Source organism: Corvus kubaryi, unplaced genomic scaffold (assembly GCF_017639235.1).
Source record: "Corvus kubaryi isolate FWS band 111438036 unplaced genomic scaffold, C.kubaryi_AGA036_p1.0 37385, whole genome shotgun sequence".
Classification (NCBI taxonomy): Eukaryota; Metazoa; Chordata; class Aves; order Passeriformes; family Corvidae; genus Corvus; species Corvus kubaryi.
Window position 1 is genome coordinate 4,822,181 of NW_024581127.1, and position 25,498 is coordinate 4,847,678.

At 35.8% G+C, this 25,498-nt stretch overlaps 2 protein-coding genes across 5 annotated transcripts in view; both read right to left on the bottom strand.

Annotated features, from left to right (window-relative positions):
- LOC121668385 overlaps positions 1-1,673 on the bottom strand; it is a 4,576-nt gene extending 2,903 nt beyond the window's left edge. Inside the window, exon 1 of the mRNA XM_042036161.1 lies at positions 1,631-1,673. Within this exon, the coding sequence (XP_041892095.1) occupies positions 1,631-1,673 (43 nt within the window). The remainder of the gene's footprint in view (positions 1-1,630) is intronic.
- Positions 1,674-8,426: 6,753 nt separating this feature from the next.
- Positions 8,427-25,498, bottom strand: part of UBE2W (ubiquitin conjugating enzyme E2 W) — a 36,864-nt gene continuing 19,792 nt past the window's right edge. For all 4 annotated transcript variants that reach the window (XM_042036513.1, XM_042036514.1, XM_042036512.1 and 1 more), the window contains exons 3-6: positions 23,804-23,906; positions 21,176-21,331; positions 19,963-20,038; positions 8,427-15,722 (exon numbers count right to left, since the gene is read on the bottom strand). In XM_042036513.1, coding sequence (XP_041892447.1) covers positions 15,709-15,722; positions 19,963-20,038; positions 21,176-21,331; positions 23,804-23,906 — 349 coding nt within the window. In that variant the 3' untranslated portion in view covers positions 8,427-15,708. The remainder of the gene's footprint in view (positions 15,723-19,962; positions 20,039-21,175; positions 21,332-23,803; positions 23,907-25,498) is intronic.

Genomic DNA, 25,498 nt, shown 5'->3' on the forward strand with positions numbered 1-25,498 from the left:
GGTTGCTTTGATGTCCTTGTCTTTCTGTATTTCCTCTGTTCCTTTTTGTGAGTGGGGTTGAGATGGGCCTGGCGCGTGTGCTCTGCCCCCTCTCGGCTGCTCCCGAGCGCCGCTGTCTGCACCGCTCCTCGCGCACCCACAGATAGAAGGCTGCCGGCAGCGAGACTTCAGGCAAGGAAAAAGAAAAAAAGGGCCAGCAGAAATACAGGGAGGGGAAGCCATCACAGCACCCCAGAGAAGAGGCTTGATTTTATTTCCCCTGTCTGGTGTTACTCGTCTCACTCGCGCTTGGACCACTAATTCTCCAACGTGCTTTCCCTTTCACCTTTCGCCTCCCAGAGAGCTGTTTTCAGAGAAGGCAAAAACTCATAAACATGATTTACGTTAAAATTTTCTTCTGTCTAGAATTAAGGCAGATAACTGATGCAGATGCTGGGCGCTGCCTAGAGGGAGGCTGCAGGAACGAAGGCCAGGGAGTGCAGCTGTGGAGGTTCAGCCATGGAGGTTCCACAGTGCATCACTGAAACCTTCCGCAGGTGGGCACAAACCCGCCCTCCTTACACAGTGCCAGGGCTCAGCTACATAAAGCCCTGGCTAAATCGCTGTTTCTGTGCCTTCCCAACAAAAACCAACCATCCTTCGGTATTGCCATCATAAAAATATTGATTTTGTTGCCATGTTTCAGGTTTGCACATACCTTACAGAAGGCAGAACTAAACAGAAAAAAAATTTTTAAAAGGCAGACACAGAAAAATGCTTAGGTAAAATTGAGGTTAAAGTCTGAAGTGTTTCTTCCTTTAATTAGAAATTAATAGATGAATAAAAGGGGGCGAAGTAAAAGAAATTAATTTCTGACCATCTTTACCACGAAAAAGATAACATTAAAATCTTTATCTCAAAGTAAGCAAAAGTTTATTGTTCATTAATAAAACAGTTGTGAGTTTAATCCACAATCTATCTAATTTATTTTGTAAAAATCTGTTTTCTTGATTGGCTCAAGTAAAACAAACCTAGAATTTTTAAATCTATGCAAAAGCCACGTAGAAGCATCAGAATTGAAGCAATCATCTTCCTACCTGATTTGCAAGACAGCGGTAGGTAACAAAATTCCTCAGGCTTAGAAACAAAACTAGATTTTTTGAGGGGGCAAAGATCTACACCTTTTTGCTACACAATTCAGTTTTAGTGATAGGTATGAGAGTTATAACATCTGTTGTTTTTTTAAATTACGTTTGCTATAACTTACAAGTCAGAATCAGAATGAATCTAGAGTTCACATTTCCTGCGGTATCTGCTATTCCACAGGAATTTAAAAAAAACCGATTACTTGATACCAAGAGGTGCATCAGTACTGAGCAAAAAAGAAAAAAGATGTAGCCTGACACTATTCCCAAGAATGGTGTAGGAACACTTAAAAAGCACAGAGCCCAGGTGAATTTTGGTAGTAAGCTTGCATATATTGCAGGTAATTTACACACCAAATACATGTCATGACACCTAGTGGCAGAGCTGTATTGTGAGTATCTAAAGCAAGATTTTATTCATACTAACAGAACACTAATACAACATTTACAGCTTATTTAAAGACACGTTGGGAACTCAGCATTTGCTGTGAGAGTTTTATACATACCCTGTATGGTGTAGCGGTAGCTTGTTAATCCTCCCCTTCTCATTCCTCCATTGTTTTGCTCTCTGATTCTGAGATTCCTTACCCCTTAGTTTAATTTAAGAACTGAGGACAGAAATACACAGTATAATACAATTTCTTAGGTAGTCTTCTGATATAATGTAGCAATGGATAATGTTGCAAATATTTTTCATTAGGCTACTACAAATTTTTGTGTGAGTAAAGTTCATTCAGATGCCGAACCATGATGATGCTGTCCATACAAGTTTGGGGTGGTTTTTTTCTTTGTTTGTTCTTGGGTTTTTTTCTTCATAATTTTATGTCGTGTCATTTTTGCTTTACTCACTATTAGCAGTTTGAAGAATAACCCTACAGTATAGCACATACTTAGCATCAGTGTACCCAGAGAAAAATACATCCAATGAACTTCAGCATCAGATTACGAGGGAGGTTTTGTAAACTTTCTGCAACACACAGATGTAATTCTAACAAGCCTCTAAAATCTCCAATCTCTGCTATTATTTCAATACCTAACATTCTTACACCATTGCTATCACTAAACAGCCAAAAGCTTAGTTTAAAAACATATATTGAGATACATGTATCAACTCAAGTCTTGTATCTTGATACACATTTTGTGGTGCAAATGGAATGTAGCTGGAAGAAAACAAAATACAAAACAGTATCCAAACCTTACCATATATATATATACATATTTTATAAAACAAAGGTTTATATATTTTATAATAATTTTAAGTCCATGGGTGTATTTTGCTTTTTTAATGTTTCCCGTATGATTGGAGATTTACATATATGAACAACTAATTTGCATTACTAGTCACTTCTTTAGATTTACTGCACCCTTACGTTTGAGGGTTTTTTCCCTGCTACTGCTGAGATACAGGATAAAGGCTTGTCAGTACCTCCAGTAAAAGCAGCTTAATAAAACCTAAAGACTTGTCAAGTTTTGAAAACAAGATGCATAGTTTGTATATACTCTTTCACTCTACTCCATTATTAAACCACAGGAGTGTCATGACTTGCCCAACAACCTAGTTTCACTATGCAAGTTGTTTATAGGAGTGGTTAATTCAATATGCAGTTTGAAAATAACAAAAAGACACATTAATGCCTAAATGCCTGCACAAATACCTAAGAGCGGGGGAAAGTATAGAGTCATTCTATTTGGTCCATACACACAAGTGCAGGATACTTGAAGATACTTGGCCTTGTCATTTTTAACCTCAGATTCAGAAAAAAAAAAAAATTCACACTTTCACACTGACTTGCAAAAAATCAAAATACTTTCATTTTTACAAATATATTTTATTATTAGAATTGTAACTTTAAAAGAAATCATCAAGAAATTAGTTTCCAACCCTCAATACACTTTGGTGTAACAAACCAAAGCAAACCAAAAATGAATCCCCACACAAAATGCCCAATGATGTATTTAAGAAGTAGAAGATTGTCAGAACTGGTTGGAAAGGAGTTCTGAAGGTCTGCTCCACCACCGTCCCTGCCTCCTCAAAGCAGGACCAACTTTAAAGCTCATGTGACTTTGGAATTGGCAGGTTGCTCACTTTCCTTTTGAAAATTTCCAAGAGTGGATATTTTACAGCCTCTTCCAGAATTCTGTTTCATAGTTTTATAAAGTTTCTTCATAGCTGTACTATTTATTTGTTAAAGAACTTGGATGATATTTGATACTGAAGTTGAAAGCGTAACGAAGTTAATAGAGTGTTCATAATATACCAATAAGAAGTGAATAATGCATTATTTACAGTAGTCAGTCATTCAACTGAATAAAAGCCTCTAATAGCTTAGTACTAGAAGAATGGGTCACTTAATTTTTTAAATAATGTTTTTCCAATCATTAAAAGCAAAACCCAAGAGTGTGGGATTATATTTGATTAAAACCCAATATTATTAATGAACCTAAGTCTGGTCAGACAACTGCTCTCCCCAGTTACAGGTGACTGTGACTATAAAAGTAGATTTTTGACTACAATGCATGGTATACAAATGAATAAACCAATTTATCACTAGATAGTACATGGAATGAGAGGCATGAACAAACCAAGACAAAATAAACTACAAGCAAATCCTGTGAAGAGTTTTCTCAAGTAATGGAAGCCATTTACTCTTCATGCTCCAGCAAGGACTCACAAGCAATGAATTTTAACAACTCACACTAACACGCTATCTTTGATGATTCATGTCTAAAATGTGAGTTTCCTAAACCAGATGAATCACACAATCACTTCAAGAATCTAAATTAAGCGAACAAGAACTTGCACTTGTCAGCATATATTGAATTCCATCACTGCTGGTATAAGGACATTGCGAAACCTCTAGGTCCTCATCTCCTTTAAAAAGTATCATTTTTTTAGAACACAACCAAAATGATGTGCTGATTTTGCAATTACCAGCTTACATCTAGGTCTCTTATCATTAAAGTATTAACGCTGTCTCTTTATTAGTTGACCCACAGGCCCAAATTCAGATTGCTTTGCAGGTATCATTGTACTCCCTAGCAATTACTTGCTGCCATTGCTTTCATACATCAGTGCTGGGAATAATAAAGCCATGTGCGAATAAACGCTTTACCCTTCTAATAACGCTAGTGAAACTTTAAAATTATACTGGTAAATTACTTTATAGTAAATATTAGGAGTTGTACTGCACATTCAGAAAACTTGACATCACTCATTATCATAGTTCATGTATCCAAAATGGCACAAAGATAGCCCCAAATCTCTAGTTTTAATCTGCACATTTAATTTGTGACAGCTATTTCCATAATTTTCCATTTATTTTTGACACAAAGTACTGAAAAAAATTTTCTGTACAACCCTCCCACCTTCTTACAACTACAGAAAATGTGACATTGCCTACTTATGCCTATCTAGTTAATATGTATAGTAACTGCATAAATTTTGTGTATGTATATGCACAGGTACTTAATACAAGTTCATCACCCATTATGAACATTGGAAACTTCTCAAATATCCTATGTGTTTTCCGGATTTAAAAAAAAAACCCCAAAACACAAAACCAAAAAGATTTGGATTACTTCTATAAAGCACAGAACATAGAATGGCAGAAGAAAACCAAGATAATTCAGGTCAGCCAGGGATTCACATCTCATGACTACAGCAATGAAGACAAATGTAACTACAGTTTCATAAATCAGCAAGAATAACAGAACTAGCAACCTGAAGATCATGGTGTATTGGTTTTCCATTACAAAGCACACAGACATTTAGAAATGGTCCATTTCTGCATTAGAAGGCATTGCTACCTGATGAGACTACACTGGCTTTGCTCAGGAAAAGTATGGGAAAGCCAAAGTGTAATTACAGGCCACGGAAGCAATAGATTCTGTAAGATTAAACTCCTGTTTACAAGCCTGGGGTTTTTGGGGGTTTGGCTTTACTGACAGCATTCTGACTACATAAAAGGGCCTTCAAACAAGCCCAAACATGATGCTATTTCCATTGACAGTGTTGTATGAGAGGATCACACCCATCTTGAAATACTCTGGATTCTCATTAGCGCCTCTCAGTGCAGGCACAGATTACAGCACCATTTCAAACATAACCAAAGTGACACCAGTAATGTACTCAGATTGTAAATCAGTGTCCATACTAGTCACATTTATTTGCAGAGTCATGCTTGTGAGAGACTGTACCTAATCATAGCTATTGCCACCCTTACAAGTAGCATACTGTAACAGACTAGATCCTAGAGAAAGCAGGGATTAGGCCTTCTACATCTTGAAGTTAAGGCCAGTGTTGGACATGAAAATTAAGTATTTCACTCATAACTAAACACATTCTTGTAGTGACATTAAATTTACCTGATACAGATAGAGAGATCAAAGGACACAACTAGTCCAAAGAATTCATCAGTAGAAAGAGGCTTTCCATTCTGCGTAGTTCATTTGCTTCCTATCCATCTCTATTAAGTTACACTGCTAAACACCTTTTATTGCAGGACAGTAGAACAATTCTGCAACAAGTTGAAAAGGACCTGTATTTCCACCATTTTGTAGAAGTTTAAAAAATTACTTAAGGAAATTGGGCAAGATTATAAATTTATACAGTAAATTAAACCTGTGTTAAATCAGTAATTTCTTAAATTATTATTCTCTTGGAACAAGAACTACCTTAGACTTACATGAAGCCAAACTGCAAGAGCAGAAAAGAGAAATATTCTGTACCTGGCATTCATACAGGAAAATGGGCTCCCCCTCTCCCAGCCCCCCACCCCCAAAAAAAAGGTTCAGAAGTTACCAGTACTGCAAACATGACTCAGTACATGACATAAAGGGCTTATTGTGTTCCATAGGAATGGTAATAAAGCATTGCCTACATATGCTTCTAGGTATAGAATCTCATTAATGGAAACACTAAAAGCAAGGGCAACTGGCAGCATTGTCACTCAAATGATGTTTATTTTTAGAGGATTACCAATGCTTCCAATCTGCTGTTAGTACTATCTCCTGCCAGCACACACAAGCTTCATTCTCAGTTTGCCGAATTTTTAAGTGACAGCTCGTAGAACAAGATTCCTGGTACTTCTAGGGACCATAACAACACACAGCTTCAAAAGAGGTGGAGTGTAATTGAGTAAGCAGCAGGTATTACATTAGCTGAAAATACAGAATCAATGCATGTTACACCTACACTAAATGCAACTGAAGTCCTTGGTTTCACCTACAAAATATCCATTTCCAAGAGAGTTTACTCTGCAATAAGTTTGCTGTATATTATGCATGTTATAGCAACAAGCACTGTAACTTTCTCAGAGGACAGCAACTAACAAATAGTACAATCATGTATTTGAGTGAGATCAATCATGTCAATACTAGATGAAATCGGTTAAAGTTGTTTGGCTTCACATCATTTCACAATCCTGCCAAAATTAGGACACCACCTCTCAGTATAGTTTTTTTGGGTCTGATGACAAAATTATGAATTACTGGCTGTAATGAAGCACAAATACAGTCATGCACATAAACTGACAAAAATAGCTGGACTAAATTCTACTGCTATATGAAGCTGTAATACAGTAGACAGTAAGGTTTGCAGCAGTTCTAACTTCATAATTTTTTTTTAATGAGCAGTCAGTGCAACGTTCTTCCACTAATGATAAAATAAAACTCTCCCACCTTATCCTGCACCATCACCAATAACCAGTTTGCCATTATGTTCTAGCTATGCCAGGACAATAGGAGTTTGGGAGTTATAGGAGCCCTCAGATATTTTGAGAATTGACACAAATGCACTAACTGGATATTTTTACTAAAATGTTGCTGTATAATACATCATTGAGCCAGACCTTTCCCACCCAGTGAATAATTTACCAAAAGCATTCATTCTGTGATGGTTGAATGTTGCTGGATTTGACAATTTAAGCAAGAGTAAACCCCCACATAATTTGAGAAGGTCAGTGTTCATTTAATGAGAGAAAAGGACCAATCTATTACCTGGAACAATAAATAAAAATGTTTAAAAAGGTAAGGTCCGTGGCAGTCTGTACATTTCTGAACTTCTCGGAAAGTTTAAACAAGACCAGTGCCCACATGCCTTCATAGAAGTTAGGGAAACATCCCCATGTCTGACAATGTTTTGATTCTTCAAAGCCATATTAAGAAAAACTATAAACAAATTACAAGGCACTGCATCTTTACAGACTGATTTGAAAATCCTGGGGCGGCTTTATCTGTTTCCTTGCTACATTTTAAGTTCACTATGGAACCCAGTGTACTACGGATTCATACACACATTTGATAAAAGAAAAATAAAGACAACAGAAAAAATACCTTAGATTAAAAAATTAAAATTTGAAAGGAGTATTGTAAGAATTTGTAAGTTTTAACCTCTAGACAAAAGCTAGCAAGTTCTCCCTTCCTTTTATCTGCATTATTTTTAGCACAGTATCTTTGCTTTAATAAAAAAATAATGAATGAAAATGTAAATGTTGATGGAATCTTGCTATTTTCATTTAAAAGCTGCAATTAATAAGGTGTTTGATACTACATAAAGTAAGGTAAAACATATAAAGATTGATATACACTAAAATCAACTCAATTAATGCATGGCCTAAGCAAGGTTAGTACCCACCTTTAGTATGTACCCACACATACAACTATTGTTGAGTCCAAACCCAAGAAATAAAGCTCTATGACAGAGAGAAGCAGCATTCTGGTGCAGACCATGCAGCAGGATTCCTTTCCAGAGGCCAAATCCTGCCATAATACTTAGCAAACAGAAAGAATTAAGTAAATGCTTTACCATGTGACAAACTCTCAACAGTGACAGGATCCATTCTCAAAATCAAACACTGGTGCATTAATAACTGCCTTGAAATACACAGAAAACCATCTCACCACAAAGCAGTATGGAATCAACTTATACAGAGATCACCACAAATTTTCCAGTAAGATCTTTGGTTTACTCCAAAGAAAACCCTGAGACATTAAATTTGGTGTACAGGGATGCTCCAGACCGAGCTAGCTGGCACAAGACAATTCTTGTTATACTTACCCAGGTACATCCAATACTGAATAAAAAGTTCAGAAGGATTTACATTTCAGAAATCATTCAGGAAGACCTAAGCCATACTATATTGCATGCTACAGTTACTAATGTAAGGAAACTTGCCTTCTGAATGAAATAACAATTTATACCAATATCCAAATAGTAAGCCTTTATAATGTTCACTTTCAAAGAGAGTTGCACAGAAATGAGTTAAAAAACCCTCAACATTACAAAGTAGCCAATGGGCAACATATAGAAATAGGTGATTTATTTAATTAAGTGTAACAATAATCCAGAGAAGCTTTTAGGGAAAAGAATTACAGGCTTTCCTATACAGCATTTCCCAATAGTACCTAAGATACCAGGAAGACATAAGTAGTGCTTACGTATGATTTAGTCTATTCCTACTGATTAAAGAAAAGAAGCTAACAGAAGAAATTTTCAGAATTACAAAACACATAGCAAACTACTGCATTCAGTCTGTTTTCCACCTGCAAGGCTTCAAAATCTCGTCAGGCACAGTATGAAATCTACTTTGCTCAGTTTATTACTGTTTCTGGAAAAACTATTGCAAAGACAAAAAGAAACCTATTACCCCAGTTCATGGAGAGGGCTACCCTTTCTCTTTTCCTTAATAGAGCACATCTCAACAAACTGCTACTGGTTTTCATACAGGAAGGACCTTGATCCTTCAGTTGCATCATGACCATAGTTGCATTGCACTTGCCCTTTCCCAGTTTCGTAACATAAGAATTATAGATTGGTGCAATTACTGATGTCCTCTTAAAACCAAAACAACAAAAAAACAAAACACAAAAAAACACCACAAAAAAAAACAAACCCCCACCCAAAATCCCAAAAACACAGAATCCCAAAACATCATGCTACCAGCCACTGATTTTTAGAGACTCTTCTGGATGCTATCAAACATAAAACTTCAAGAACTGGTTGTTTTCCCTCCCACCCTACTTTGTGAGCATAGCCTATCTCCATGTGGTATTCTCATTGTATTGGTCAACACAATTTGAAGGACATTTTGAAAAAATCAGTCCCAGTACAGGACTGTCTGGATTATTATTATTTAATGAACATGAAGCCACCTGTTACTCCAGCACAATGCTTAAGACAGTAGTTTCTGCTTGGGGCAGATGACAACACACAGATACCTAAGAGATTAAAAGAGTTATATTCCAAGACCAAGTGTGAGACAGAAGATACCGGTGCAAGATGATGCCCCCAATTTCTCCCCTCACCTCAAACCCCACAAATTTAAAACCTTATGCAAATCAAGACTTTAGGCTTGATATACTCTAAGTCATCTGGAGATTCAACGACTTCTCTTCGTCATTTGTTTAGTTACATATATATCCTATACTGCATTTTCCAGAGTTCTGATCTTCAATAAATTGTCTACACCAAGTAAATAAAGACGTACTTTATTCTGTGCGTGTGAAACATAGCTAACAATGTTTTCTGCAGACATATGGACAGTTTAGAGAATGAGACTCAAGAGCTATTCATACTTTATCACCAGTCAGAGTAACAGCTGTCACACATTCTTCATTGACCGAGCACAAACAAATACAGATCAAAGGCACCAAGTTTCATTCATTCCTTGAACAAGGCCTTCAGAGGAAGGGATGAGATGATGACCAGTGTGGTTTTGTCTTGAAAACCTCCTACCAGAGTGCAAGAGTCCTGTTCTTGAAGTATACAATACACAAATGAGATCTCTCAGACTTGGGACACAAGTGTTTTCTGTGTTAGATGACTGTAAACACATCTGGCTTTTTATCTAATCTCAAGAACAATTGATTTTTAACATTATTGCCTTCCTTCTGGAAAATACCTGGCATTTTCTGAACAGTTTCACTGCATCTGTAACTATATTTAAGGTTTGACAACACTGATCTGATAAAAAGCTAACTGAAAATATCCTCACAGAACATTGACTACAGACTTGATACTTAAAAAAAAAAAACAAAACAAAAAAACCCCAGAACAGAACACAAAAAGCCAACCTGTTCCTGAGCACTAAAATTCAAGGCATCTAAATGGACAGGTAACAGATCACTTGAAGGTTTTGAACAACTTCAGATTTCTTTTACTAGAAAAGAGTCAAAAAAGGTAGGAGAGTCCCCTGCCATAGACTGTTATAAGCAGTCCAGACCTCCAGCTCTCAGGCTTTTCATAGCACATAACTCAGCTTCTCCATAACACAAGGCTGCTAATACATTAAATTATGCAGAAAATTCTAAAGATACAAATCATATTTTAGCCCCCACCTTCCAAACTCCAGCTACACAATGCTTTCCATTTCCTGCACTAGCTCTGAAACTATTGATTATGCATCAAGTTGATCTAATTTGCTAATTGAGAAGACAGATTTTCACTTTTTGTTAAGTCAGTTTCCTACTGGTTTACCACGATAAATCATCTCAGTGTAGACTCAAGAATAAAGTTAGATGCAAGGTAGGAATGTAAATCATTAGACTGGAAAGGAAGGAGTACAAATTCCTCCTTCTCTGGTAATAGCAGGAACCATGCTTGATTTTATCTTTAAGGGTTAAATGCCCTGGAGAACTGCACTAGCAGCATCCAGATAATATTGCAGTCCTGGGAAGAGAAAGGGCCCAGAATGTTCATCGGAACAGATTTAACCTGGACCTACTTGGCACAAACCACTTCAAAGGGCTTGAAGAAAACAGGTTCCCAATTGCTGAAGGCAAGACAGAAGTTTTAAGGTCTTATCATGGAGATTTTAAATAACAAAAAACAGGCCAGCATGAGGGAAGAACTGAGGTCAGTGTTACAGGATTTCAGATTGTAACATCTTTCTTTGAGGCCATCATTATGGTTTTCAATTCTTCACTGGATTCCTATTCAGAAGAGTCTCTTGCAAGCAGCCCCTTCAACAGCAGAGGTCAAGAGAAAAATGTCACTTAAAAGACTAAGTTACACTGCACAAAGCATGTATGTAAAGTAGAGGGAGTTAAATACAATCTAACCTACTCCTACTGACTTACACATTAAAGCTCCTATGAAGTATTATATTAGAGACTATGGACACAGGCTTATAAATCCAATCTCTGCATTGATATACACTGCACAGTCAATTGATTCTGCATTTCATTTTTGGTTTTTAAATACAAAATAATTATCTGAATGAAACCTACAAGCTTTTCCTACATATTTCAGGATAGAAATTACTTTGGAACTACAATGGTACTGAAATGCTCTTACTGTGTAATTTTTAAAAATTCACTTTAAGTAGCTCCAGAGAGAATTTGCTACATTGCATCAGCTGATCAAAACTCCCATGACACTATTTAAAAAGTACATAAAATCTGCAGGAAAAAGAAATGGCAAGGAACAGATTTTCCCGCACTATTATCAGTAAAATGAAACAAAAACAGAGTCTAAGTTATCTTCAAATTTGTATTTCTGAACTATATTTTATAGTAAAAGGTGGCTCATGATATTTCTACTCTTTCAATTTTATAAAGGTATTTTAAGCCTGGAGGTTTGGAAATTTATTATTAGTCCTAGAAACAACAGGCCAACAAGTACATGGCACACAAACCAAATCCAAAGTCTCTCTTCCCATGCTGCTGTGTGACTGCAGCTGAAGATAGAATATCACTGAGAGAGCTTAATTCCTCTTATTCAGTTCAACACCCAACTATTCAGGTACCGCTGTGTATTAGAGTGGATTGGTTTATTAGATTGGATTGGGTGATATTGATTAAAAGCAACTGGTTTCAAAAGAAACTTCATTCAAACCTGTTCTTTAGAATGATCAGGATTTGTGAGCATGCAAACACAACATAATGCTCAATTGCTCTACCAGAGGAGGCAAAAACCATACTGGCCTCCTCCAAACCTTGGAATTCTATAGCTGCACTTTTCCAAATCTTTTAATTTAATTCGGGCTTAATTAGGACTTTCTCCCCTTTCTTTTTAAAACATCATTAATTACTGACCTGGAAACTTTATGGTCTCCTTAAATCACACCTTTAAATACAGTTCACATCTTAGGCTTTTGTCAGACTTTCAAAAAAAAGTAGCAAATAAAAAATAAACATTCAGAATAATCCTCACAACACAAAATATATGAATTTTAAAAACTTAATTTTTCATAAAAATACATGTTTCAGGTATGCAGTGCCTTGCCTTTCACAAAGCAGCAGACATCATCTCTTGAACCAAAAAAAATGTACAAAACTGAAAGCAATTATTGGTATGAGGCAGAGATTTAATTAAACAGTCCTGATACATGCTGGCAAAATAATAGAAAACTCTTTTCCCACCACTGCAGGCAAACAAGAATCCTGCATCTGAAACTTCTCATTAAGTATTTTAAGTGCTTGTCAAATGGCAAAAAACCCCATGATTAAGAAGTATTTGATCATCTGTGAGAAAAGAAAGCATTACATCTTAGTGATTTTTATTTTTTAAATCAGCTATTTCCTTCAGCTGTTACAACAGATACCCTCTGGAGAAAGAGGAAACACCTTGCTGTTACGCAACTTCCTCTCCGATATGCATCACAACACTTTAGAATTACTGGCAGCTTTGTCTCAAGAGTGGCTGAATTTAAGGAACTGTGCTTCTGCACTCCACCATGAAAAGGTCCACACATATTTCCATTCAAGGGTAGTAATCTATTTTAAAACAAGAATTTATTGTGTTATAGTATAAAGACACTAAACACAAAACAAAGTGTTTAACAACATGAATATTGACACAAAATAAAAGCAAGATAGTTTCAAGCCAATTCTGTAACCATTCCATGTGATAAATTCCAAATGAAAGAAAGTTACATACACAGGGTCACCCTAGGGAAAGGATGGCACCACCTTCATCTAATTCAAGCCCTTTTTCAGGACATCATAGCACTGTCAGAATAGTTGCATTATTTTGAGGGCTTGAGTGGTATATAAGCTTTGTCTTGGCCCTCTCTATATAGGTGAACTTACCCACAGATCTACAAGAGAACCAATGAGGCATTTCTACTGTAAACTAAAAGACCTGAGGTACATTCTCTTCTAATCTACCTTGCATTTTCTTGATCTAAGTATATTATAGGTCATGGGAGTTTATTAAACAGCAGCATAAATTTGGTTATTTAACTTCACTATAGTCCATGTGATAGCACAGGTCAATAAATGTATAATGCTTTGCACTACAACACCCAACTTCAACAAAATACATATGGTATGTCCTAAAGCTTCTCTGAAACCATGTATTGTAGTTTCAGAAGCCACTATATGAAAAGATAACTGAATCTGAGATGTACTTAAGCCATTTCTTCAGACATTACCTGGTCACATTAAGGTCTCTTTCCTGTGGACTATTTTGATAGGATCCATTATGTGAACCATTCATACATTAACTTCTCAATTGTTTCAACTAATATAGAGCAATTAACAAGACTATACAGATTAAGTATCAGATCACTGCTCTTTCATATGAACCATTTCCAAAAATAACCGGTTTGATGAACTCACAACAGTAAGATTTTGCTAAACGAAAAGTTTAGAGCATAAGTATCTCTTTTGTTTAAAATGACTTTTTTTTTGTCTCTTAAAAGAAAATGAATTCTATGTTTCAAAGGCTCATTGTGAAAATATATACACTCATCAAATTCATATCCAAAGCTAGATTTAACCACTGAGTTTTAAAGGCCAAGAGATATTTTCAGTACAGTAGAAAAAAACAAGCAGTTCCTGAAGTATATTGCAGCCTCACTTCACTGCCAGTATCTACAGTTCTGATGCTGTACAAAATACTTCTCTGAAGCAAATCCATCTAAACTCTATCCACCCTGAGTTAAGCATCTATACTTTTTTTTTAACGTTTTAAACAATAGGTAACAGAGAAGTATGTACAAGGCTATAAAATATCAGTTATCATACAGCAGATTAAAAAAAAAGAAATCAGTCTTTTCAGCCAATTTTCTGTTTGTTATTGTAGTTACTCATTCTCGATTGGGTTTAGGGATTTTTTTTTTGCTTTTGTTTGTTTTTACATCAAGCTGTTACTTGATTTAGACATTCATGCATTAATTGCTTGAATTTTTTTTTGAGTGCAACAATAAGGCAACAGTAAAAAAAAATTATAGAAATTTTGCATATGTGTAAAGGTATTAAGTTTATAAAAGTGCTTCCTAAAAAGACAACCTAATTGCAGTATAAAATATTACAGAGTGCTGAGAACAACTATCATTTCAATAAATGTTGCTCCACAGAAAAATGTCTGATTTTAGGCTTTTCCCCTGTTTTTTTGGTGAAGAAAAGTCTGGAAAAATTGGCATGGCTACGTGGGACAAGCAAGTTAAGAAAATATACTTTAGTCTAAACTTAAATAAGAAGGTCCACACTTTTTTGTGAAAACTTTAAGCCTCTGTCAAAAATGTATTTTTTTTCTTTTTATAATACAGGATTAAAAGACAAGATGATGCTTACAAGATAAAGAAATAATTTACATGAAAATATCTTCTGACAAAGCTTTTCAATCAAAATATTGTTTTGTAACATTCAAACATGACATACAACACAAAAGAAACAGTGAATGCAAACAAAAAAATGTTATATGGATTGCTTTCGAACATATAAATAAATGAAATATTGGTGTAGGCAGTAGGGCTCATGCTGATGGCTAGCAGGAAATAACAGTGTGCAATCTATTTGGAAAAAGCTCTAAAGTACAAATTACAAGCCCAATTACGGACTGCAGCAAGTTCAGTTGTATCACTGCCATCCTCTATCTCCAAAATAAATTCTTGTTTAAATCACTCATACCCTAAATTACTCATACCTTTGCTTCAGAGATATGAATAACTATATACAAAAAGTAGTTTTATTTCACCATAGGGATAACATTGTACCTCTCTGCCAATGTCACTTGAAAAACTGCCCATGTCAAAACAATTTGACAGCAGATAAACAATTTAATAAATACGTAATGATCTTATTACAGTCCTTCAGCTAGGCATGTTAACTCATGCTGCTAGTTTTGTGGTCACAGTGCATAGAATCCAAATATAAAAGAATGGGCTGGATTTAAGGTAATTGTCAATCCCTTGCTTATAATCCAAATATAGCCAAAACTTTCATAAACTCTGTCATGCGTCAATCTTTTTTTGTGGCAGGAGCAAAACCTTTCCCTGGTACAACGTCCATTGCCGGCAATGGATGCACCAAAACCGCCAAGGAGCTCAGTGTTATTGCACAATATATGAAGACCTGGAATTCTTCCAAAGCTTAAAATAAAAATAATGGAATTATTCTGACATTTCTGGACACCTGCATTAATACTGTATGACTAATAAAAGCATGTCAGTTGCATGGACTGAACCAGCGATCAACATGCGCCCAGAATGCACACTAGTAAAAATGCAGTCAAAGGAAGTAGTCTTCATTGCCTATAGGTCACTTCCAGTCAAAGGTTAAAGTTCAAAGACTGAATGATCAAAGTGCTCATTTTCTCAGTAGGACTATCTTCTGCTACGAGGATCACCAAATGGTGGCATCAACATGTGTCATCTTTAAAATAAAAGAAGAGCATTTATGGAAAACATATTAACATTCTAATTTCAAATTAGCAAGGTGCTATAGGCAGAAATAATTCCTAGCATAGACAGTAACATGCAAAGGAAATATCCTGACTGAATAATTCTGGGTTTTTGTTCAATAATGACTCAGGGAGAAAAGAGAGTATCAAAAATTAAACTTCCAAAATACACATACACCCCCAAAGATACCAGTATTAGCAAGTACTCCATTAAAACAATAGTAATTTCCATGCTTGATATTTAGAAAGCCAGGAAAATGAAAAATCAAATATGCTTAGCATTTTGCACCCTTGAAGTACAGCAGGTCCACAACAGTTATCGAATTAAGACATCCTTTTATAAGGAATATATAGGGGTAAGACCTGGCAGAGTGGGCTGCTTCTGATGCATTCTCAGCCCTTTATACATTTATATGTGTGTATATATATATGTATATACATATATTTATATTCATCTATTTCTCAAGATTCAACACAAAACTATAGGTGACAGAATTATGCAAAAATAATAGGTTACTACTATAATTCTAAAATCTTAAACCTGAAAGCAAATTACATATACTAAATTTTAGATACTGTGATTGGACAGAGCATACTACAAAGATGCATGTTCTATGTCTATCTTTTGTGCACTATGCTCCATATTAATGCTTTTTCTTTTAAACGTTCTCCCTCACACATCAACCTGCAGTATATTTGCACCTGCTGGCAGTAAACATTGAGTTGTTAACAGAAAGCAAACTTACTGTCTGCTTATTTTTACAGGACTTGTAACCTCCACACCTAAAAAATGTTGTCTCATAAACATTCTACATCCTCATGGGAAAACACTGTATCAATGCTATTACTTGTAAAAAAACTCTTCAATTTTATAGTAGGCTACTGTACAGATAAAAATAATGGACAAGGACGCAAGAGAAGGAGAGAGAAGGGATATTTAAATGGTGTACTAAAATTCAGGCCAAATATCAGAGAAAACACTTTCTTACTTTAGAAATAAAAAACAAAAGCAAACCAACCTCCAAATCCAAAAGCAACAAGGAAGTGCTGGTTGAAAACAAATACCATTGCCTTTCCCCTTCTCCCCATGTGTCACCCCTCTCCCCCCAAAAAAAGAAATCTACCTCCTGAGAACAACAAAGGAAGACAACAGCTTTAGGAAACCAATTTCAGTCTGGATGCCCAAGTAAACTGTATCTGGAGGATCCTCCTCTGTCTTTAACACAACATGAGCAACTCTCATCTTGAAATTCAGCAGGAAAGTAAATGCACAGTTAAAACAGACATTAGATAAGGCAGACAATCTAGAAATATTTTCAGTTATCAAAGATCAGGAGCTTTAAAACAGGGCTTGTGAGGACATCATTTTGTAGTAAAGAAACCTCCATAACTCTGCCTGTGGAATAAACTGCTGTGTTGGGGCAGGGATGCAGGGATTATATGAGAGATTAAAAACTCTGTATTAAGTTAAATGCATGTCAGAATATGTCTCAAAGTGCCACTTTATAAATCTGTGCTCATATGGGTTTGCTTTACATCAGCTCCCAGCCATGGACTATTTTGCTCCCAGGCAAATAAATTCCAGGCACATACCGGAAAAAAATATTTTCCTTCAAATGCATGTATTATTACATATGACAGACTTCTTCCTATGTCTTCAAAACACAGAGCTCCAATGTCACATTAAAGCTAAATCAGTCCAATGGGCAGCTGGCAGCAGAAGTGGCAGAACCACTCTGCATCTCCCTCCACAGGTTGTCATATTAGCACTGGCATTTAATTTCACACAGTAGTTACCCTTGGACAGCTGGTTTTCTTTCCTGGGTGGGATTGTTTTTTCTTTCCTGGGTGGGATTGGTTTTTCTTCCCTCATTTACCCAGCCAAAAGTGGTTCAACCACAAGATTAGATATTTGACACTTCAGTTGAAGCATGAGCAGAAAATAAACATAACAGAAGCATTTTTTCCACACTTCCTTTTACTGTAATGTACCATTTCTTTAAACCTGTTTAGAAAACACTGACAATTTAAAAATCTTGCCTTGGCAATCTTGTTCTGCGTCCACAGAGGAGAAACAAAATTAACTGAGAAGGAAATGACACGCACACAAAACTGGAAAGGGAAAACACTCTATCGTTTATGCAATTTTTGTCCAGTGCACATAAGGTATGTTTTATTTTTTAATGTAAGAATTTAAAGCAGTGGGGAGCCCAATGAACTTTAAATCAAGAAGCAAGACAGTATGAGTTATTTAAATGAACTTTCTTTCTCTTGCCTCAGGTTGGTTTTTTTGGTTGCTCTGAATTTGAGGAGGGGTAAGGTTTATCTGACTTCCAGAAAAAAACCCCTTGCACAGTTACTTCATAGTAACTAAAATACTCATTCAGCGAACCGTAAGCACCTTGATGGTTTTGAGTCATAATAATACAGCAACCTTCAAAATCAGTAACTCAGATTTCTTTTCATACTAAGTTGCTGTTTTGTCTGTTTAACACAAATTGTATTTCATGATTAAGAAATAAAAGTAGTATCTGCAGACTGTTCTCCATTTAGATTTCTGTTCTAAATCAAAATGAGACTAGTGCAAATTAAAACTAGACAGAACATATTTTAATCACAAGATAAAGCCAATAAATGGAACTTTACCGTTTATCTTTAAAAACAATTAGCAAGTGAAAATAGAAAGTTAACAAAAACTCTCCCAAAACTGCCATTTAAGAGAAACCAAAACTAGAAATGGAGAACCACCAAACACATTACAAGAGCATGAAAACAGAGAGAGAAGAGAAGGTGACTGCTGAATAATCTGGTGAGGATGAAAAATCCATCCTTGTATGCAATGTGATTATTATTCTTGGAGTCAATTTTAAAAGCAACCATGTGATGGTCCCAAGTCTCTTAAATGCATCTTAATCTTGTGACATACAGCACTTTTCTTATTGTACCTGAAGGCACCTTGTTTTGGAGATACTATTACTGTATTATGAGAAACAGAGTTTCATTCTGTTACATTACCATATGTCAGAATCCCATGGGCCTCAGCAAGTACTATGAAACTATCAAGTTTTTCTTGTTAAGCCATCCATGGGCTTTTAAAAACCTTAAGAATTTTATGGGTGAAGACTTTGGCATTTGCCTCTCCAGTCATGAACTCTCACTGCCTCAAAATACTTGCTCTCGTTTCACTTCAAGGACAGAACATATCCTGAGTGGGGAAGCCATGAAAAATAGAGGATGTCTTATGGTGGAACCTTCACTGAGAGGCAGTGATGGAATCAACTCTCCTGCACTACACTAGCATACAGTATTACCTGCTCTAACATATCCCTTCCCAAAGTACTTGCGCTTCCAATAACTACTGTTTGTACAGAATTTTCCTAGGGAAAGCAAGGAAAGCAGTGCTAACGAGAAGAGAGAAACAAAGCACGGCCCATCTCTACCCCCTACTTCTCTCTTTCCTCACCAATGGAGTGGATAAGACAAGCACATATAGCCAACTGCAGCTCTGGGTAGAGGATGACAAATGCTGAGGCAGAAGGAAGAAACCACACAGTGTAAAGCAAGACAGAGAACACAAAGAAAAGAAAAAAGCACAAAAAAAAAGCAAAGCAAGCCTCAAACCAAAAGCAAACAAAGAAACAAGTACCCCAACACAACACTAGCACTGCAGACACTAGCAATTTCAATGTGGTTTTTTTCTTTGTTATTGTGTCCATGGAGAATCTTATTACTGTATTATTGAGTATTAATTCTTAGTAGCCTTTAAAGTCAGTCAACTGTCCCATACTGGAAATTCTGATTAAGAGTAAGGAAATTATCAAAACACATAGCTGTTTACAAATACCATGAAAGTTTTAAGTGTTAATAACCATAACAAAAAAAAAATGGTTTAAAGCAAAACCTAGTTTCATAACGGACTTTCCCCGATCCCAAAATTTAAACTTGTCATGGATTGATACAGTTTACAAGAACTTCATTCAAAGTCAATCCTACAATTTAAAACATGTTTACATTTCCACCAAGAATTACTCAAATGTGATGTAGAAAAAAATGTCCCAGCAGAGTATCTCAGAAACAGGATTTAAATAACTTTTTGAATTAAAAAAAAAAAATACCTTAATGCTTTGAACACATTTATCCTACTTCCCTATATTTTAATTGTCTTCATCCTGAAAAGAAGTTAAAAATTTCTGGTCCTAGTTAGATACTTACCATGATACCACCACTTTGTTTTCTTTGGATTCTTGTTACATGTTCTTACATAAAATGAGTTATCTGGAGGTCGCCTCTGCAACAGAAGAAAAGACCTACAAATAATCAAACAATCCTCATATTGTAAAACATGAGCTATTTAATAAGCTTATGAAAGGTTACCATGTGAATGCAGTGAAAATGAGGTAACAGGCATTTTTGTCAAGAAAAGTCTCTTAAAGATCCAGGTAACAAATTCTTACTAGAGATACTCCAAGAAAAAAATTAGTAAAAAATATCAGTTTGGTGATAAATAAGGGGAGGAAAAAAAATGAAAAAAAGGGAAAAGAAACCAACAAACGAACAAAAGAAACCAACCCACAAGGAACAGCTGTTGTTCAAAAAACCCCCCAAAATTAAATTCTTTCGCAGTTTGGAATCTAATTCTGATGTATTACATCCAATTCCCATTCTAAGGCTCAGCTTAGAGTGGGTGAACAAATGAATTTAAATATCTATATCTGATCAATACTTCACATTTTAGAGTTTTCTTCATAATTGTCATCATTATACAAAACTCATAGGATAGAATACAATACAAAGCCATTTTTGGGGTGGTTTTTTGACTACATATATGACTAGGACTGATCAGGATGCAAAATAAATAGGCATGTTTGGATAGCACATATGGACAAGCTCTGAACACACCTAACTTCCACAGACATTTCTTCTGCAAAAGAAATGGTCAAAAGTGAAAGGGCAATCTCTTTACAAAAAGGTCTAAGGTATGAGTGCCACAAAAGCAACTCAGCACCATTTACTTCCCCGAAATTAAAATTATCAAATTCACTGAAACTGTACAGATGCAGTGTCTTAGAAACATCTGCACTAAAGACATTTCACAAGTCATTCTGCACTGCCTTTAGAGGAAGGATAATTTTACAAAGAATAGTCCTAAAGCATGATTGAACTTCACAGTTAGTGCAGCTGGAAGGGTTCCATCCCCTACTTTTTTCCAATAATGATATATAAGCAGGTTACCATGAAAACAGTGGCAAAGTACTTACTGCACTGTTTATTTTGCAGTTCTAGCTTAGTATTTTCTCAGTAATAGAAATGTAGGTAGAGTAGTTTTGCCTATTTTAGAATTTGAGAAATGAAAATTTCACTTTGTAAAGTAGAAAATTACTAACTTTTACTTATTCTACTTCAACAGTGCTTAAAAAGCCCATACCTTTTCTTTGCAGCTGGAAAGCATGCTAATAATGCTAAGACAAACAGATTGCACTGAGAGGGCTGGAGACCAGTCTTCTGTTAGAATGGATAAACAGATATGACCATTGCTATAAACATGAGGATGAACAGGGATATTGTCTCCAGTAAACATGACCTAAAAAAAAGAACAAAAATAACTAATTTATAGTCCACGTTTTAAATAAAACTGTATTGGTTTGGGGAAAAAAATCCAATCTTATTTAAGAAGCAGGTCTGCCATTTTTGCTTACACTAAGTAACACTTTACCACGTCGGGTTAATTCACTTTTGGAAACTATTAAGTGAAATGTAAAATAAACAATGGAAGCCTAAATAACTAGTGAGGTTTGGAGTTAAATAAATGGTTAAATATAGGGGATTTTCTATTAATATTTATACAGCATAGAAAAATGCAAAGGTAACAATGTAAAGACAGTTCAGTATCTTGCAGCCTCAGTGTTCCATGTCCTAAGGAATACAGTTGTCTAGCCAAAACACTGGATTTTAATCATTTTATAAGCCACAATACACCAAGAAGCACAAGATTCACAAATGAGTATTTCTATAATCCTGGACATAACAGAAATTATATTCTGGACAACTCATACAGGTTCCAGCATGAAGAAAAAAATTAAAATGCATCAATCTTATTAACTATAAATAAAGGACTTGTGAAACCAAAGTAAGGTACCAAATAGGAAATATTTTTAAAACATTACTCAAATGGAAAAACTTTTGACATAGGTGAATATGGAAGAAAAGCATTTAGAACCTTAACTCCTCTCTATTGAAAGATACTATCACTGTCGAAAAAAGGCTAGAAAAGCAATTTTGACAACTACTGCTCTTACATCAAGTTTTTGTCAAACATATCATTGGTTCAGGACCAACGGAAAGAGAGTAAAAGTGAAATCTTCATATCAGTATTATACTCCTGAAGTCCTTTTTCAACTCCTTTTATGCAATAAAAACATAAATCTCTACCACTCATAACTATAATAGCCAGCAGTTTCTTAAGTGTTTCTTAAGCTACCTAGGTATGCATATAAATATGTAAACATGTACGCAACACACCCACCTCATCACTGATGACAAGAAGCAACACCTTCATCATATAGGAAGCTGAAATTAGAGAGCTTAATTCATCTGCAAAATGGCAGACAGGTTTCTAAGGCATAAGAGAAACTGGATGCAGAATGATCTTTCATAGGTCTTTAAACTGGTATTGCTGAAGCATTGAAGGGTTTACCTTCATAATCCTGTAATGTATTTCACTTGTAACTAATATCCTATTTTTACATGAAAACCTGAACTAGGCAGACTAGGTAAGTAAAAGCATGCACACTATGACAGACAACATACATCTCAAGGCAGGAAACAACCACATGATTAAAGCAGCAGAAGTGAAAACTGTCAACTTGCAGTAAATAGATTGGCAGGAGACGTAATTATGACCAAGAAGTTTGTAGTACAGGATGACCCTACTGCACAGCAATGTTTGAAAAACTGAAATTCTAGCCATCTAAAACAATCAAGTATCCAGTACATAAATTTTCAATTGTTTTCTGTGATAAAAATCAGTGTAGATGAGTGGATCCAATTTGTTTCTTAACAATAAATTCCACAGAGCCACACATAGGTTGGGTAATGAAGACAAACAACTTGGAACCCAATTAAACTGGCTACTCTCTTGTGGACCTAGAAGTAGTACCTTGTAAACATGATGAGGTGCAAAGTACAGGTGGCCAGTTTGTTCTTTAAAAGACTGAAAGTCAGCATCCTAGTGTTTATCATGGTACCTAAAAATATGTTAATTTTTATGGCTTAAGTGTCTCTCACAGCTCTGTGCTTCAGTTTTAACACCAATGACTGAAGTTGCAGAGATCACTTCTAGAAGTCTATGCCAAAACAGACAGGACAAGAATTAAGGCACTCTTGCTTTTCTCCTTCCTTTTTCAGAAAAGCACGGGTGACAGCTGACCACTACTCTTATATTTTGAAACATTTCCCTCAGGTAATGGAGGAGTGGATGTATACAGCACATTCTGCAGTCCCTAAGTGCTGCTGTCCCTTCAGCTCTCTAGGTTGTCATGAAACCAACACAGTACCTCATAGCTCAGTTACAACACTATTTGCAGGCCTCTCAAACATGTCATGTATCTATGAGAATCCCTACCAGAAGCACAGTATTGCTTCAGCTGTATTAACAATGGCAGCAGAGAAGATGCAAGAGTCTTAAAAATCAAACAGGAAAAAAAAAAAAAATGTTGAAAGTAAGAAGGGATGAAGCAGCAGTTTGTTGTTTACTTGGCTCCTACATCACAGTAAAGAGGATCTTCCTACTTTACCCTGTGTTTCATAGGACATGAATATTAAATCAAAGAAGCCTCCAGTTTACACTACTGTCATCAGTACGAGCAGATATCAGAGCCCCATACTTCATTGGAGAATCATTTTTAAAGAAAAGGCATCTGCACAATGTGTTTAGTACAAATTAAAGTAAGTGAAGCTCACATGTGGATCACTATGTGGATGATAAAATACTCAGCACATGTCATACAGCTGTCACCTGAGGGCACCAATAAGAGAGAAAGAAGGTAGCAGTTACCTGAGGTGAATCAAAAGGATACCGACTACTAAACTTAAATAAAAGCTGAAATTTCTCCCCTTCATAGAGTGTTCCTGGAGCACCTTCCATGTCTACAATCCACCTAAGGAACAGGGGAAAAAGCTGTTAGCATTGTGGACTGACAAATTAATACTTCTACTCCTGGAGCACAGGATTTATCAAATCAAGTATCAATCACAGCCAGACCATCTAACTTCTCTTCTAACACTGTAACAATCACCAACACAGGCAATACATCAAGCCTGTATTTGAAAAAAAAAAAAAAAAAAGCTTGGTGTTTTGCATACAGGCACTGACACAGCGATGCAAACTATAAATGTAATTATGACTTGAACCACACACAGACCTGTCAGTTCCCAAGAAATGGCTGTTAATGTGAGACAACGAAGCTGAAATAAAAAACCTGCTTGAAAACTTAACAAGTTTGGAAGGAAACAAACTAGCACACATTCTCTTTTGTGTTGTTTTACTTTTCTGTCAAGGAAAACATCAATACAGTTTATTAAAATGAAATCTGTATCCAAGGGGAAAGGGCAAAGCTCATCTTGTACTTACATCTGGAAAAAACTCAGAAATCAAATGGTATCTGGCAGACAATGGAATCAAAACTAGAAAAGTTAATAGTGTAAAACTTTAAAAGTCCCAGCAAATACAAACAAAACAAAAAAAAGGATAATTTGAATTTGTAATGAAGATAACACCTCAACATATCAGTATTCTTTTTCCTCTGCTTCTTTGTTTTCCATCATAATAACATTAAAATAACTGACAGGTGGAGTTGTTGAGGAAAAGGGTGGTGGTATTGTATGTGGGCATGTTACTGTTGTTTGGTTTGTGTTGTGGTTTTTTTAATACACCTAAAATCAGATGCTTTGCATATTGTTCAACATGTATAGCAACACTCTGCTATCTAACTTCTATAATTTTGGAGTTCAACTGCTGACCACTTAATACCATCCTTTGCAGCATCACTCCCATTTTTGGTTTTTCACCTTTGATTGAGTTTTACAAATCTAAACAACACGATAAGGTAAAGAGACTACAGAAATATTCAGATAAGGTTTACATCAACTCAAGAAAGGCCACTGAGATTCTGCAAAACAGCAGGGTACTCAGAAAAGTCGCTATCTCCAGCTGGCAACTCTGATGATCCTATTCCCCACCACTCCATCCTCCTGTCATATATACTCTCCCTCTCTATTTAAGCCACACACATTTTTTATTCTCCCCTCCATCACTCTTTGGGGTTTTTTTAGCTGGTTCTGTTGGTTTTGTTTGTTTTGGTTTTTGGCTTTTTTGAGAAAAACTGCATGTTTAATGACCTGCTAGCTCTCACACCCTTCAAGAGGAATGCATCTTCAACACCAGCACAGTGATGGCTGTACAGTGAAGGCTGATAAAGTATGTTTCATATTTTAACTTTGTGAAGATGCCTTCAACTTAATCTATCTGCACTCCAGACCACTTATCTCTTCTTATGGCTTCTGCCTTTACATTTATACACGCAGTGCACCAATATTCTTTAGATTTATTGGTTCTTGTGATCCAGAACTTCCACTTCCAAGTTTTTAAAATAGTTTACTTTACTAAGTAGAAAGTAACTTTGCCTGGACATTGCTCCTTTTACGGTCATGGAACCACTAGAACCCATATTTCCTGTGTGCTTTACAGTTT